Source organism: Chiroxiphia lanceolata, chromosome 5, assembly GCF_009829145.1.
Source record: "Chiroxiphia lanceolata isolate bChiLan1 chromosome 5, bChiLan1.pri, whole genome shotgun sequence".
NCBI classification, from domain to species: Eukaryota; Metazoa; Chordata; class Aves; order Passeriformes; family Pipridae; genus Chiroxiphia; species Chiroxiphia lanceolata.
In genome coordinates, this window is record NC_045641.1 from 58108423 (window position 1) to 58124605 (window position 16183).

Here is a 16183-nt window from a genome sequence, read left to right on the forward strand (position 1 = left end):
GCCAAAGCTATTAAAATACACAATTGAAATCCTCATTCGTCAAGATGGATACTTCGACCTAATAACTAGGTTTCATCTTTACTCTCATAATGCATTAATTCAGAATAACATGGAAGAGTTGAGCCTCTAAACAATATGAAGTCCTTACGCTACTTACTAATTTCCAAATCATATTTACTGCCCTTCAGTGGACTCTCCCTATTACGTTCCAGCTGGGTGACCCCTGGCAGGCAGCGTGACTTGCTGAAGAATAAGTGTGTGTCATGATGGCCACATACCATGCCACTTTCCTTTGTAGACTGTCCCAAATGATCCAGATCCTATTCTTTGTCCAACTGTGATCTGTCCATCTGGTATCTCCCAATCGTCACTTGAATCCCGTCGACCAAGAGTTTTCTTTATATATACGCAAAAACAATAAAGAGTAAAACAAACAAAGAAACAAAGAAAAAAATAAGTGCATTAATGTCTGTAAAAGCAGCTCCTTTGTTAAAGATTTGGTATCACCATTTCATATAATTAAAGTCCTAAAAAACCTTTTTTTTTCAGGTAGCGTTTTTGACTTTTTAAATCAGCCATAAACAAAACCTCAGGACACAGCTAAACCAAATTAATTCCTGGTATGAAACATTTGCCACAGCTTTCTGGCAGCATTAAAACCAGAAAATATTAAGAAACTCTTACCAAAAAGAAAGTCATACTTATTTTTCAATTCTTATTCAATCACAATGTTAAATTGTGAATTTAAAAAATGCAGATATTTTTATGCATTGCTACATAAAAATTTGTTACATAAATTTGTTACTTTCAAAGTTTATGAATCATGGTCGGAAAAGTTAAGCTGTTATGTGAAGGGAAACTGGCATTACAATATGAAGCACACCAAACATTTGGGTGCAAGGGAGTAAAAGTGAGTCTGGTCAATTATTTAAGTGATTTATATCTCAGTCCCACAATTACTTATTGGTTCAAAGTGGTTTAAAAGTGGTTCTCTCACTCCATTATTTGCTGGTTTAAAGTCCTTGATCATTGCCATAGTCATCTTCAAAGTAATTCAGGTGGCTTGGATGAAAGAAGAGTGAGAGGAACACGATTGTGTAGTATTTCTATACTACAAATATCCCACACTACAAATAAAAATGGCTGATTTTCCTTACCATTCTATTTCTGTCTTCTGAGGATGAGGATGATTTCCTTTCCCGCTGGGGTCCTGGTGATTTCTGTAACGCTTTCACATTGGTTAGTGACCCAGGTAAAGAGGCGGGAGGTGTTGCAGACAAACCTGTGGTTGAGCCTAAATTTCAGAAACAGGATAATTTTATCTATAAGAATCCAGTTTACAAGAATGCACTGATATCAGGTGCAAGAACTGTGTTTAAGATGCAGTATCTCCAAACATCAATGCAAATGTTAAGAGGGAACAAACATATCCTAGGAATATTGTTCTAACACTAGATTAGCACTCTAGTCTCAGATTTCAGGAAGAGACAAGTCTATAGCAAACATCCCTGTATAGATAGTCCCCAGTCTCTTGTTCATGAATTATCAGAAGGACAGTGTCTTTTTAAGTAAGAAAAAAATATTTTAAAATGTATTTTTTTAATTCCATCGGTTCCTTCGAGTAGAAAAGTAGTAGCATTTTAGTTAGCAGCATCTACCTCAGAGATTTCTTGTACCTAAGCTTTTAGAAACCCAACAAATAGCTGAAATACTGTACTTTGGAACCAAGACAGATTAAATGCAAATAATTGAAATGTTTTCTAGTTGAGTCTCCAAGTGCCACCTGAAAACCATTTGGCTGTTTTAAAGCTATCTGTTAGCAGAGAGCTCTTATTTAAAAATAAATATTAGACTGTAGAAAGGATTAAAAAAGAACAAGTACTTTAGTTAGCTATTTGAAGCATATTCTATGAAACACAAAAAGAACAGTATGTCTGTAGCCTGTATGTTATCTAAACAAATCTGTGCAGGAAAATGTCACTAAGAGAGCTCTTTCAGAGCCCCAATGGCCCTTGACAAATAGAGCACTTCAGCTAGACACTGCTTTTTAAAATACACCACAATTATTCGTAACAAGGTTATGCTGACCCTTTCAATGCAAAGGACATGAAATAGGGTCAACTGTTAATTAAATTCATGCTGCTCTGCTAAACAATGTATGTCATTGTACAAGACCTCTAACATTACAATGCTTTCTCTCACATTAGTGCTCTGGAAAGCGGTGGAAGACAATACTCCTCTTCATATTCTTTCAGCAACCCCCTTCTTAACCAAGAAGTGCCTCCTAATATCAACTTGAGTTCAAAAACTGACTTTGTGGCTTTTAAAACTGTTGCTCAAGTTCAGTCATTCAGTGCATGCTAAATTATCAGACTAAACACCACTGTCCTCACTGAGCTAAAATCTATAAATTTAAAAGTGGAAGCACAAAATAATGACATACAAACACATAAAAAATGGGACACAGCATCTGTAAACTCTGTCCCATATGCTAAAGTAACAATAACGATGCATATTGGGCATCCTAACTACAATTATAATCAGCTGGAAGTCCATCCTAACAAGATCTGAAGGAAGGACTTATGTTTATGTTACAGCCACTATACTGTCATAAATTTATTATATAATTCATCATACATACATGGAATTAAATGTACGAGGTTTCCAGAACATAAGCAATTTTCCAAAAGTTTACTGGGTTACAGACTTTCTCTGCAACAGCAAAGTTCTACTAGAATGCATTTTCTTTTGAGGTAACTAAAGTCTCCTGCTTGATTTTAATACCACAGTATAGAAACACTAGCACAATATTCACCCTTCACCAAAAATGCTTACAGCACATGGCAGAACATTGTAGTTAATCTGTTCATAATAATACCAGATGGCCTGTTTTCCAAGTTATTAGAGTAGAATACTTCAGATAATGTTGGACTTAAGTCAATAGCTTGGACTCTGAAGCTGTACGTAACATATTCCATTCTGTAGCCAGTTTGCTTGTTGGGAACACCTGTCTTCTTACAAAGACTTCTGGAAGAACTTTACAAGTTCATAAGGTGAACTGCTCTTGATATATTCTGAAACAAAAGTCTTTGAAACAGCCAAGTTGGTAGCATTTGAAAACCACACTACATGCACTGAACTGACCATTTCTACACGTATACGTATAGACACAAGAATTTACATTTCATGCTGTTACTCAGTAGTTGGTTTCTTCAGCATATAAAATCCCACAGAGTTTTATCGGGATTTTGTGCAATACAACAGATCCATTGACAGCTTAAGGCCTGAATAACCCCCAGGGTCAATGACGTGAAAATCTGTGTTTTTTACATAGTAAAGGACACAAATACTGTTTCAGTGGAAATCTGCTAACTAAATAAAAACTACATGGTCTAAACCATCTAGGACCCCAATGTGATGTCAACAGCACATTCTCAAAATGAAGTATTTGTCGAAAGTTGACATAACACATTACTTGAAAACCTTGCGACCTAACAAGATATCAATGGAAATGTTTGTAATTCACATTTAATTTCCTAGATTATTTCTCAAAACAAAGAATATCAAATATAGAAAACTGTTATAGCACTGAACTGACTTAAACTGAACAGTCAAGGAAATTCTAAGTTAAGGACATAATTTTATCTTTGAAATCACTGCAGTGCAATCCAAGGACCTTTGGTTAGAAAAATTATGCTAAGGTCCACAGAAAAACCTCAACTATGAAATTCCTTGCTTTTGAAGATTTAAGTCAGACTTTATTTATAGTCATTTTCAAGCGTGTAAAGGTGAAAGTGAGTATGTGTGAAAAGCACATTCAAAGCATTCCAGCCAGGCCAAGCAAAAAACAGAGGTGTTTTGATAAACTCACACACTTACATACACACGGTGTGAGGGTGAGGCACAAACAGCATCTGTGGTTTTACTTATTTTGTTTGGGTGAAAACAAGAAAGAAGAGCCCAACTACCTCTGAACACTGGGCCAGGCTCAAAATCAAACACTATTTCACTGGGGACAGAATGAAGGAGGGGACTGGGAGTCCGGGATTGGTATTTCCGAAGACAGCGCATCAGCTGGTTCAAAGGGGCTGTTAGAGAGAAAGAGACGGGCAGGCAGAGACAGAAAGACAGACACATAGAAGAAATGAAAGAAGTCATGGGAAATAACTAGGATGCTTTGACTCCTATTCATAGATTGCTTCTGAACTTCGAAGGAAAAAAAAAAGTCAATTACTAATAACACTGTTTCAGGACCGGGAATAGCCAATTGTTTTCAGATGCCAAACAGACAGTTTATGATCAAAAGTTAAAACCAACATGATTGCACAACATTTAAATGCTGGACAAAATGGGCAAAACTGTGGAGAGCCACACCTATCAACACATACAAAACTACCTAAAACTGGTAACTTTCAATTAGTAAGCTTGCAGGTTTAAAGGAAATTTCTTTTTCAAAAGTGTTCTGTTGCTGGCATAATTAAAGACAGCTCCATCAAACACAATGCAGTAGGCAGGTAGCATTCTACCAAATACCAGATTTGCATGGGACAAAGAAAGTCAGTGACAGTCCACAAAACAAAATCTTAGAGATCAGGAAAGAGTGCACTAAGGTAATTCAGACCTAACTTATGGCTGAAGCAAGTTATAATTAGTAGGAGACAACTGTGTTACTGCTTTAGAGTTGGAAAAACTGTCATATGCCTGCCCTACTTACTACTTTTTTATTTCTAATAGTTCTATTTTATTATTATATTCATAGGAATATAATACAGCACATAAGAAGCCCTACCTGGACTTCAGAAGCCAGTGGGAGAAGTGACTTAACAGGCCTGTGCTCAACATGTGGAGGAAAATAAACTTTCTGGTACTAGTTCTGACTTAACTGTGAATTAGGGCTGTGCATTACTGAAGGAAACACAAAAAACCCTGGCTTTAGTAAAAGGTCCTAAGAACCTGCTTCCAAGAGTAGCACAGGCATGCAGTACAGCAAAGCAGCAACTTCAGCGGGGCAGAGGGGGAGAAGAACTGGAGTATTTCACACTGCTTTAGGATGCAGCAGTTCATATGGAAGGCCCGTCTACCACGGCGATGGTTTTCAATAATAAAAACCCCCACTGTTTCCATGGGTGAAAATGTAACAACAGGTGTAAAAATCTCTGAGAGAGACTTGGGAAGTTATAGTGTATCTGTGTGCAGCCATGTGATTTAATGTGTCTCTGTGTGTGTGTGTGTGTGTGTGTGTGTGTGTGTGTGTGTGTGTGAGAGAGAGAGAGAGAACAAAGAAGTGAGAGTGCAAATTTATTTTAAAACTAAAAAAACTAGATACTACTTCAAAACTTTTTCTCCTTCCATCTCCCCCGCTCCCAGAATGACCAGCAAATGACTCAAATCTTTGTGAGACAAATACTAAGTTCATGGACAAGCAAATGTAAATTCACTTTTTGTTCTAGTCATATTTTCCTTTGTGCCTGTGTTTTGTAGAAGGAAGTAGGGTAACGGGAAGGGACAGAGTGGTTGTGTAATTAAGTGTAACACAGTAGTTAGTTTAAATGCTACTTACCTCCCTCTCCTCGTAAACCCTGGTCTCTAATCAATTCCTATAAAAAATTAAAAAAAAAATCTGTATTTAATTTAGGTATTAACATTTAGATTCTGAAATCAATTGATATTGATCAATTTGAGAATCCATAATGTCATGTGTTGTCCATGACATAAAAGTGGTTTCCTATTCTGATTTAATAATAGCAGCAACTCCAAAGAACTACTTAAAACAACTACTAAACTTCTCAAAATCAGTTGCCCTAAAACAGCATCTCTCAGTAGTAAAGTGAAATGTACACTACCCAAAATAGATGCTGACACGAAAATATTGATTTAAAAATAGAGGTGGCCAAAATGTGTGAAGAAATATTGAACTAAATGTTCTAGTTACACTGTTTGTGGCACAAATGATTTAAAGTGTCACATTAGAAGCTGGGACATCAATTTCCTGTACTGAGGTACATCAGTCAGATGAGTCCTGCTTCATTTTTTCTTAAAACAACACACCTGATTTGCATAGCCAGGCGCACTCTGTTCTTCTCAGAAATGACTAACTGCAAAAGGTTTCCTTTGCTTGCAATACACTGTGAACTGAGAGTATCTTTTGCAACTAAAAGCAAACTACGCTAAGGATTTTCTAAACAGACGAAAAGCAGAAAATTCTAACAGTTTCCATCTGTATTCCAACATCATGGAGCTTTTTTTTTTTTGTTACACAATTATCTTTGTTCCCTTTTTTGTTACACAATTATAGTTGTTCCCTCATACACCTACGCTGCTGCTGAAGGCACTGGCTATGCCTCAGCTGCACCAGTGCCATATATCACATGTAAATGTCTACACAGCCACACTCTTAAAACTAACACTTCACCTTTCCATCAGCTCACATGCAAAACAGATCTTGTGCCTCAGTGTCCAGGCAGACTTCAAGACTATTCATCTGACAAATGAATAATTTCTAGAGAGCAGACTTAAGGGTAAAATACGAGCTGTGTGTTTTAGCAAAATTAGAAAGCGGTTGTCGTGATCAACATTTTGAAAGATTTTAACTGTCCTTACACTAATATCAACCACTATTATTAGTTACATTTCACCATTCAGAGATTTCAAAAACGTGGAAAATGAGTTAAGTGTAGCTGTTTCTGAACACTCTAAAAGAATGCTCAGAACAACATATACTGGGCTCTTGAAATCCTAAGGTACTATCGGTATATCTGAACTCAGCTTAACTTAATAATTCAATTTTCTTCAATGTCAAAAGCGTTACTTGGAATATAAATACTAAAACCCTCTATCTTGCATAAAAATGTGTTTAACACACAGAATGGCTTGCAAGGGTGGTTACCAGATACAGCTAGCAGCAAGAGCCTTGGGACTAATTACACAAAAAAAAAAGCAGTGGTTTGGGGGAAAATGTTATTTGAAAATGAAAAGGACAGGACTGTCAAGAGGCAGTTCTCCTTTTGGAGAATGGGTTATTTGTGTTCTTACAGCTCTCAACAGCAAAAATGAATCTATGAAAAAATGAAAAATGAATGGTCCTTGAAGACTCTGATAGACCACTGAGGATTAGCTTAGAAACACAGTACTTGTGTGCACATGATAAACCTAATGCACTGATATTCAAAATGAACACATCAAATCTACTATTCTTGATCTAATTGTTATTAATACTTACATCAATATTGACTGGCTCAATTGTATTGATGTGGACATTGGGAGCTGAAGAGGATCGGTCGCGTTGCCCAAACTGATTCCGATGGTCTTCATCTGCTGGTCGGAGGGGCTGTGGGATTGGAATGGATTTTGAAGGAGAAGGACTAGGGAGAATTGGTGGTCTGAGAAACAAAGTCAAGGAAAAAGAGGATTTAGGTCTACAAATGGCTTCAAACACTGCATAGTGGGTGTGGTAAGTCCTTTTCAACTATAATAATACATACATAAAAAAACTGATCTAAAGGCCTGAATAAAAACAATTTATAATGAACGATCTCTACTCCCTTATGATCAATTGCAACAACTCTCTGCTGCATAAACTACCTAATTACATGGCTGTGAAGTGTTCTGAGTTAAAACAAAACAAAAAACTCTACCATGCCATACCAAACTAGTAACAATAAATCCTGATCTGAAAAATTCATGTAGCCCAACATGCACTGCAGATAGAAAGATACTCTGCAGTTTCCTCTGAGTCAATGCAATACACTCTTTAAAACGGTAATCCATCAAGAACTAAAAATGCTTAACATCTCACATCAATTTTACAGTTAGAAAATGTCACAAAATAAACTGTATGGATAGGATTATTGATCAGCAAATATAGAGTGAAAATTACATATGGTCATTGAACCTAACTGATTAATAATATGGCCAATTACTATTGATACTAAAAATAACATGGCCAATGTTAATGTAATAAAAATCAACATATCACCTTTTAACCTCAGCCTGTAAGTAATAACTTTGAATAGTGCAATATTTCAAATGTTATTTACAGTGTTACAGTTAGGCAATGCAATAGGTTTGACTTGAATGATAAGCATTCAGACTACACAGACAAGATTCTTGAAGAAATTTAAACACCGGCAGTCATAAATGTAGATTAAGTCTTCAATTTATTGTATAATGAACTGAATATTTAAAAGACAAAACACCTCTTGGTTTTTTGTTTGTAAAAAGGCAGAAAGTCACTTCTTTGGTTATCCGCTAATTTTATTGAAGTACAATAAATTGGCAATTATCTCTTACTCTAGTCAAGGTCAGTCCCTGTTAAGTCTAATGATTCAATCTAATGGATATAAGGCAAAAGGTCAATGAAAACATTTGCCAGCTATGTCAAAGAAAATTTTATGTTAAAGTATATATGGTATCTGACAACAAGGTTTTTAGGAGCGAGGGTTTTTCTTGCCAAGTTCTAAGAGAGGAGTCCTCCACCCATTCAATGACTCATGGATTAATTACTATGCCCACAAAGGCAATGTCCAGGGAGAAGCTTCAGAAATAAAACATAGAGCAGCATATAGCAGCAATAGGTCCTGGAGCCACCTATAAGTAAACACTCCTTGGCCTCTCCAAAGATATTTAGAGGCAACTAACATTTTCAACAGGATCTCTTGGCATTTTTTAAGAATCAGGTCTGCTTTAAACACTACTATCCTACCTTTCACTGAAGAGTTTATGTAGTTTGGCACTGGTCCCAGAACTCAGTGCTATCTGCATCCTAAGGACTTGTCATCTTTTCCTTCCTGGCCAACAATCTCACAAAATTGAGATTGGCAAAACAAAGCTCTTGTGAATTAATGCAAGTAACAGTCTAGTAAGTCTTGCAGTAAAATACATATGTTTGGGAGGAGTGGCAGGGAAGAAGAGGTAGGGGGTTTAGCCATGCTAATTTTTCAAAAGCCAGTTACTTATTGTCGCATGACAGAATATAAATACTGGGAATGCACTTGGTTGACATTTTAAGGTACTTTATTTTCACGTTAAGGCAAGTGTGTCAGATGTTGCACAAAAAAATACAAGAAGTGTAAAAAGTGTCTCAGCCAGGTCAGTACTGGCATTGTTTGGATAGCTAATTCCTGCTCAAACTTCCTGAGAGTTCTCTGGTAATAAGGAAATTAAGGGAGATGTGTAAGAACATCCCTCAGATCATTGCAGTAGGAGTGAGCGTGAGACACTATCTGAGCTCTGCCACATGACGAGGACAGAAGCAACCAGATTTTCTGTGATCATCAGTAACATAACAGAGAGAAAACCAGACTGAAAAAGTATTGTTTCAATTACATCCTCCTTTGAGTCATAAATGGTCATCTGCTGCTTCTGTATTTCTGGGCACAGGTCACCACGTCCATCATGTTGCTAGCACAGATAGCGTGCTATGTCACACATATTGGAAAACAATTTTAATAGCTTTTTCCACTCATTAAATTCTAACTGGGGGGGGAGTCCAGATCTTTAGTAAATAATTACAGGCTGATAAAGAATTCCCCTTTTTTTTTTTTTGAGTCTCTGAACTATTATTGTGAGGGTCTCTGGGCTTCCAACACCAAGAATCCAGAGATGGGAACCTCATAAGCACTGAGCCATGTGCTCCATCAGAATTTTATTATTGGGTGTCCTTGGGACACTTATAAAAAGGTCAGTTATTTTTGCTAAATGGGAATTTTGCCTGAAAAAGGGAACTAATGAAGAGAAAGACACAACTGGTTTGCTGGCCAAGATGGCCTACTGAGATCACAGGCTCAGAGGATATTACCACCAGCTTCTGCCTGTGTGTGGCAAAAGCTACATCTTGATCTGCATTGAGATCTTGATCTATCAAAGCACATTACCCCGAAAAATGCAGCAATCCTCTGAGCCACCAAAAGCCTGTTTGTACAGTATTCCTACATTTTAATTGCTCTAGAAGAACAGAAGGAACACTGGAGCTACAAGGACAAGCCATCATCATTTGGGAAAGGGTGACATTGTCTATTCCAGGTCAGTCCCAAAACTTGTTCTGTAGGCTATGAAAACACACTAGTAAAAAAAAAATAAAATAAAAAAAATCAAGAGGACCAGAACAACTCCTACAAAGAACTGTTTACTGTGACATACACGTACACCAGGTTGAGGCTTAAAGAAGCCTCAATCTGAATACCAGGATCTGAGTTTCTGTTGCTCCTGTGGACTTTGTGAGCTGTTTACAGCCATCCTGCTAAAGGAGACCTTCTACAAATAAGAATCAATATTGGAGTGGTTATACTACCTCATCTTGACCACTTTCTCCCAGACTCTTAGACGTGGGCATTCCTTCAACAATGATTCTCAGCTTCTGAGACAACAGGGTGATAATTGCCAAATCTCAATTTAACGTTATAACCTTTCCTGACAATATGACCAAACTTTTACCTTGGACCATGTATCTGGGGTAAGTACATTGTTCCCTCCCTTTTTATCAAGACAGAGCAGAAAGAGGTTTTGTCAGGAGACAAGAATTACTGAATATAAGATGTAAAATTTTTATACCCTTTAGCAAGCACAGCAAACACTAATGGGTCCACAGATTTACTATTCCACAAAACTGGATCCACAGGAAAGAGTAAGGGAACTCAGAGAAGTGCCCACGCATGGTACATTATATATGAACAAGCAATTTTATAAAATCATATACAGTACCTCCACTAGATTTAGAAATTGTAATGATATAAGTTAGTTCACTTTACAAATACAAAAGAAGATTTTTATACAGATTTTCTGCAATCTCCTTTAACTCATGAATGTGATGTTTCATAAATGTTTAAGAGCTGGTCTACTCAGGAAAGATTTTTCTTAAAATATGTTTGTTTGGGCTTCAAGTTTTTTTGCCCGTACTTTTATGTTGCTGCAATTGGGCAAAGGCTTAAACTGAAAATTCAGTCACCTAGCTCCAATTATGAGGTGTGTGCCAGTTCCTTTTTGAATGGACTGAGATTTTCCCTATTCCTCTTCTAGCCTGAACAAGTACATCTCAGTTTAGCCACAGGGTTCAGTGTTGTATGCACTATTCACCTGTAGGCCAAATCTAAAATGTGTTTTAAGGCACTTTTTTTGATTAATTTTGCTTACACCAGAGTATGACTGGATTTGTTTTTTGTTACTGCTGTTAATGAAGAACACAGTGCACTTCCATTTTCAGGAAGTTTCTAAAGACTGCTAAGGATCTGGGATACAATGATATTTCAGCTAGTGATTTAATTATCATAGTACTCCACAGATATTGCCAGAAAACATGCTTTTTTTTCCCAACTCTGCAGCCTGGAAATATTTAATAACCTCAAATCAAATGGTGATTTGGAGAAAAGGACAGCAGTATCCATTTGTAACTACAACGTGAAGATCACTCTTTCAGCACCCTTTGAAGTCAGTCTAGAAGTAACATGAGACACTTCTGTAACAGTCATTACCTCATAAAAATCAGTGCAGTTTTCTATACCATGATAACTTGTTTTCATCCATGTTGGCTTGTAGGTGAAAAAGAACTGCCAGGATTATCACAACGGTGTGCATTTATTTGTACTGGTCCTTGGGCCCAGATCAGAGCTGACAAGCCTAACATTTCCAAAAGCTTCCTACACCAGGGGTTATCAAGAGAATCACACTGCTGTCATTAGCCCTCCAAACCAGGTTTCAGTTCACTAGTGTGTTTTTCTAATAAAGTTTTGGAGAGCAAGAGGTTTTCCCCTCCTGTTGTACAGCCTAGAAGCAATTTTTCTAAAGATTCTGGTACCAGATCTTTTCTGCTCAGCAAGAATGTGTATCAAGTTGTATTTTGTAGGAACTTTGGGAACATTTACATGGAAAGGCCTGGAAAAGATTCTGCCAGCATTTTTAGGGGAAAATTTGTTTTATGAAATAAAACACAAAGCTTTTGCTCACTTAAACACCATGGGATCTAAATGCCATTGTAGTACTAAATACAATATTGTAAGACTGTGTCTTTGCTTCCTTGGCTTTTCAGAAGCTTTTCTAGACATTTAAATATCTTTGCTGAGGCAGAATGATCAGTGAACATTTGGAAGACAGAAAGGAAAGCAGAGGTGTTTAATCACAGGCTGGAGCCTGCTCAAAGGCAGGGACTGGCAAGCTTCCAAGAACGGTGCACCAGACATTCCCTCTTTCTTCCTCCAACTTAGAAGATGAAGCATATTGGGAAATGCTGTTTTTCAAAGAGCCAAGATGTTGCCAACTTGCCTACCAGCAGTGTTCTGCCTGGAGCAATGCAGACGTTTTTGGCTTTTACCAAATGCAACCTGCCCCTGTGCTATTCCAAGTCTGACCACATGCCCTCTTACACCCACTCCACAGGTTACTTACCCTGCCATAACACCTGCCTCATGTGTGTGCTGAGTTTTGTCCAACATCACAACATCTAAGAGAACAGATCAGAGTTGAAAAAGACAAGTTTGGAATATTCTGAATGGCTAATCTCTCCCTTATGCAGGTATTTGAGATCAAGGGAACTGGGTTCACAGAAATTCTGTGCTTGTATTTTACGAGCAAAGATACAGAAGAAACTTTATGACAGTGCAATGAACAAAACAAATACAATGTATCATATACAGTTTGCTTACTTCAGTTTTATTACAAATGGCTCTTATTAGGGAGACCTACACTTCTTGTACTTCTTTCCAGTTAAGTGCAGATTATAACTAAAATGGTTGCTTTAGCACAAGAGGAGAGTGCAAACGGAAAGAACTAAAATGGGACAGAAGACCTAATGTGGAGGCTGGATACACTTTTATAAGGGGTGCAAGTGGGACCATATGTGCTCCCTCATCTTTGGGTGGAACACCTGGAGGGACTGCCTAACGCTTTCAGTTGGAAGAATGAAAAGCTACAGGACTGGATTGCTTTAGGATGTTACACATGACCAAAGTGAAACAGTTCTCCAGCATGTTTAGCAGCTTTTGCATCATGTCCAATGGTCTTTTCCTTTATGTCCCTTTCTCTTTCAAACTTTTCCATTTGATCCCTTGACAATGTCTCAGCATGTCACACACGCCTTTGCTCTCGAGCTTGTCTTGCAACACAAACTTCCTTTCTTTGGGCACTTTGCCTGCCGCTGGAATCCCTTCACAAGGCTAGAGATGAAGAAGGATGTTTGCCTTCTCTTTCCTCAGGTTTACCAAACGATTAGTAACATCCCTTCCTCTGTGGGCTGAGCCATGCAAGATGCTAGGAGAACAGAGAAATCAAAGGAACAATTATTAATCTAGTAAGTGTTATTAAAGCGCTAGTTCCTCATATTTTACATCCTATCGCCCAACTCTCAAATTCCAATCCCTTATTCTCCTCCCAGACAAGATAATCTCAAATGGTAGCCCTTTTTTTTTGTTCCACTTGAGCTGTTGTCCCATATTGCAGCAATACCCTTTAACAAAACCACGGGTAAGCATGTGTTTTTATGGAAAAGGCCAGCTTTTTAAATTCAGACAAATTAATCTTTCCACAATTATGTTTTTAAAAAGCAGAGAAGTATTACTAAAGAAAGGCAAAAAGATACCTGGAAAAAGGTATGGACAGGGCCATATGCTCATATAATAACATCTGAGCTAGTTCTGGAAAGGAAATACTGCACACACAGATGCTTAGAGAAAATCTCCTGACTAACATGCATATTACTTACAAACACCAGCTGATAATCATAAACCATTTTCAAAATGAACATAATTTTGCAGACATGATGTATGCTTTTTTTTTTTTGTTTAACAATGAAGTGTATGGTAAAGCAAGAAAGCAAAAAGGAGGAAGCCAGACACCTTTTACAGCTTCTGTAATTACAAACATTTACCGATGCAACACTTGGGAAAAGCGCCTTAAAACCAATTGGCAAGTATATTTAAAAGTTAACATTTTTATAGATGTCAAGTTAAAAACCTTAAGGCATTAACCAGCTTTGGTTTCAGCTTTTCCTTTCCATTTTCACTTCACAAAACTGAGACTGATTGAAGTCTTATCAATTAAGATAATCCATACTGTTGTATCTTCATAAACTGGTAAGAATGGACTAATGTGAGGCAAAGGCAATTAAAAAGCAGAAAAATTTAGAGTATTAGGATTAGGGCTATATAGTGCCTTTGGCATCTGCTGCTGTTTAAAACAGTTGGTATGAACAAGTTTTTTCACGGATTAATAGTTGTAGCCTGCTTATAATTTCGGCTGTACCATGAGAAAGGCAGAGCCTGCTGCACTTAAGAGAACCACAACAGCCTTGTCCACAATCTGCTGTACTAACATCCATGGGATATAAAGGCAACATCTACTACCTGGAAGAAGCACTTCTGAATTTACCTGAATCTGCACATACAATATAGTACAAATAAGAAGATAATCTCTGTACTTACCAAATGAGGTTCCCTCTGCAGGACTATCAATCTATTTTCCTGGGAGGCATCATATTTGATCTTCCATAAAATAGTCTTGGCTGTCCAGAGAACTTATCTTCTAGTTAAGAGTCCATAAGTGCCTACGTAGCTTCCAGTTTGTTTCTGCTTTAGTCTGGGCACAATGTTCACTAATCCAGAGGAGCCTCTCTGCCAATTTCAGCCCAGTTCCACGCAGCACACATGTCCTGGGGATAGTTTTCTGAAGGCTTTTGTATTTGGTGTTCTTAATAAATCTGCATCAGGTTTCTTGACTGTGATACACATCCCTGAGTTACTCTTCCCTGGAGATTTGTTCAACTACCTAGTGCTGGATGGTGTCATTGATCTCCTTGCTACTGGGAACATCACCTAAATATGGTCACTTATCTCTTCAAGGAGAAAGGGCCCAGAATCTTTGTTGGAAATACAGGGGGGATGGTCAGTTTTAGAGGTCTAATTCTGCAAAACCTGGAGCTGCAGCAAACAGATGCTATTGGTATATCCCAACACGAACAGGAGGAAGACAGTTGGTCTGGAGGATCCTAAAGCAATGTGTATGTGGAAAAGCTACTAAAGCAGTATTATGGACCTGGACTTGGCCCCTGTTCACACCAACCTTACAGTGGTGTGGTTTACTCTGAAACTGAGGTATGTCACTTCAAGGCACATAGACTGTAGTTTGATAACCAATTAATGAATTAATTTTAAGTATAAAATCTTTCCAGTTTAGACCAGGTCTAAGCCATCATGTAAAAGACATCAGTTTAACAGGGAAGGCCTCAATTCTACAAACAGTTACATACATATTTAACTTTGGTTCATTACTAATTTATATCATTCCTGTGAACGAAAACATTCACTTCTTTTAAGTTAAGCATAGGTGGATATATTTGTATGACAAGCCAGATTACAAAAATATAAGAGTTGCAAAGCAGTATTTTGAGTGTTTCTAAGTATAGTACTGAAATATTATGTTATTAAACAGCACGAATAAGGTCATACCCAACAGAATCTGAGGGGGGCACTGAGGGGTACGATCCAGATGCTGGGGTGGTCTCTCCTAAGGAGGCCTCCTCCGGTGGTATGGGGTGATGTTCAAAGAACTTGGAGACAAACAGCAAACTGTGAGGCGAGAACAAAACAAAAACAACCTAACTTGTGCAAAACCCAGAAGCTTCACAATATAACACTCAAAGACTACAAGACACCCCCAAAAGCTCACTGATCAGAGTCTAAATTTTAAAATAAAGATTACATTTACACACTAAATCTGCAAGATTTGTTAAAAATATTATTTACTTTAGAGAGGATCAGAAGATCATGCCTTAAACATAACCTTTGTGGAAAGTAATTTTTTAATCTTTTAGTTGGATTGCAAACATCTGGTTCCTCAAGAATGCACAACCTATACCTATATTGAGTACATAAACTTATTTTAACATTTGCACTGATGTAATGCCAAAACCCAAATGTCAAATGGATACAACTACGTAATCCATAAACCCTGAGCACAAACTCTAGAGATGTCTATGTAAACAGTTACAAACATAAAATGAAACTAAATTAATTCATTATATGAAAATCTATTTAGAAGACTTAACAGCCTCTTCTAAAACTGATGAAATAGAACACAGAGCCATTTTACAGCAGCTGTTTAACCTATATCAAAGACTTACACAAATAGATCAGTAACTTGATTCAAGAACACGACTGTTTAGGACATTTTCTTTTATGTTTCTTACTTAGGCATTTATCTT

General features: G+C 37.4%; 1 protein-coding gene across 2 annotated transcripts in view; it reads right to left on the reverse strand.

Annotated features, from left to right (window-relative positions):
- BRAF (B-Raf proto-oncogene, serine/threonine kinase) overlaps positions 1-16183 on the reverse strand; it is an 86680-nt gene that overhangs the window by 24435 nt on the left and 46062 nt on the right. Inside the window, exons 7-12 of one of the 2 annotated variants that reach the window (XM_032689520.1) lie at positions 15429-15548; positions 7220-7379; positions 5561-5597; positions 3969-4088; positions 1158-1294; positions 279-396 (exon numbers count right to left, since the gene is read on the reverse strand). In XM_032689520.1, the coding sequence (XP_032545411.1) occupies positions 279-396; positions 1158-1294; positions 3969-4088; positions 5561-5597; positions 7220-7379; positions 15429-15548 (692 nt within the window). The remainder of the gene's footprint in view (positions 1-278; positions 397-1157; positions 1295-3968; positions 4089-5560; positions 5598-7219; positions 7380-15428; positions 15549-16183) is intronic. The other variant, XM_032689519.1, reaches the window with a different exon arrangement.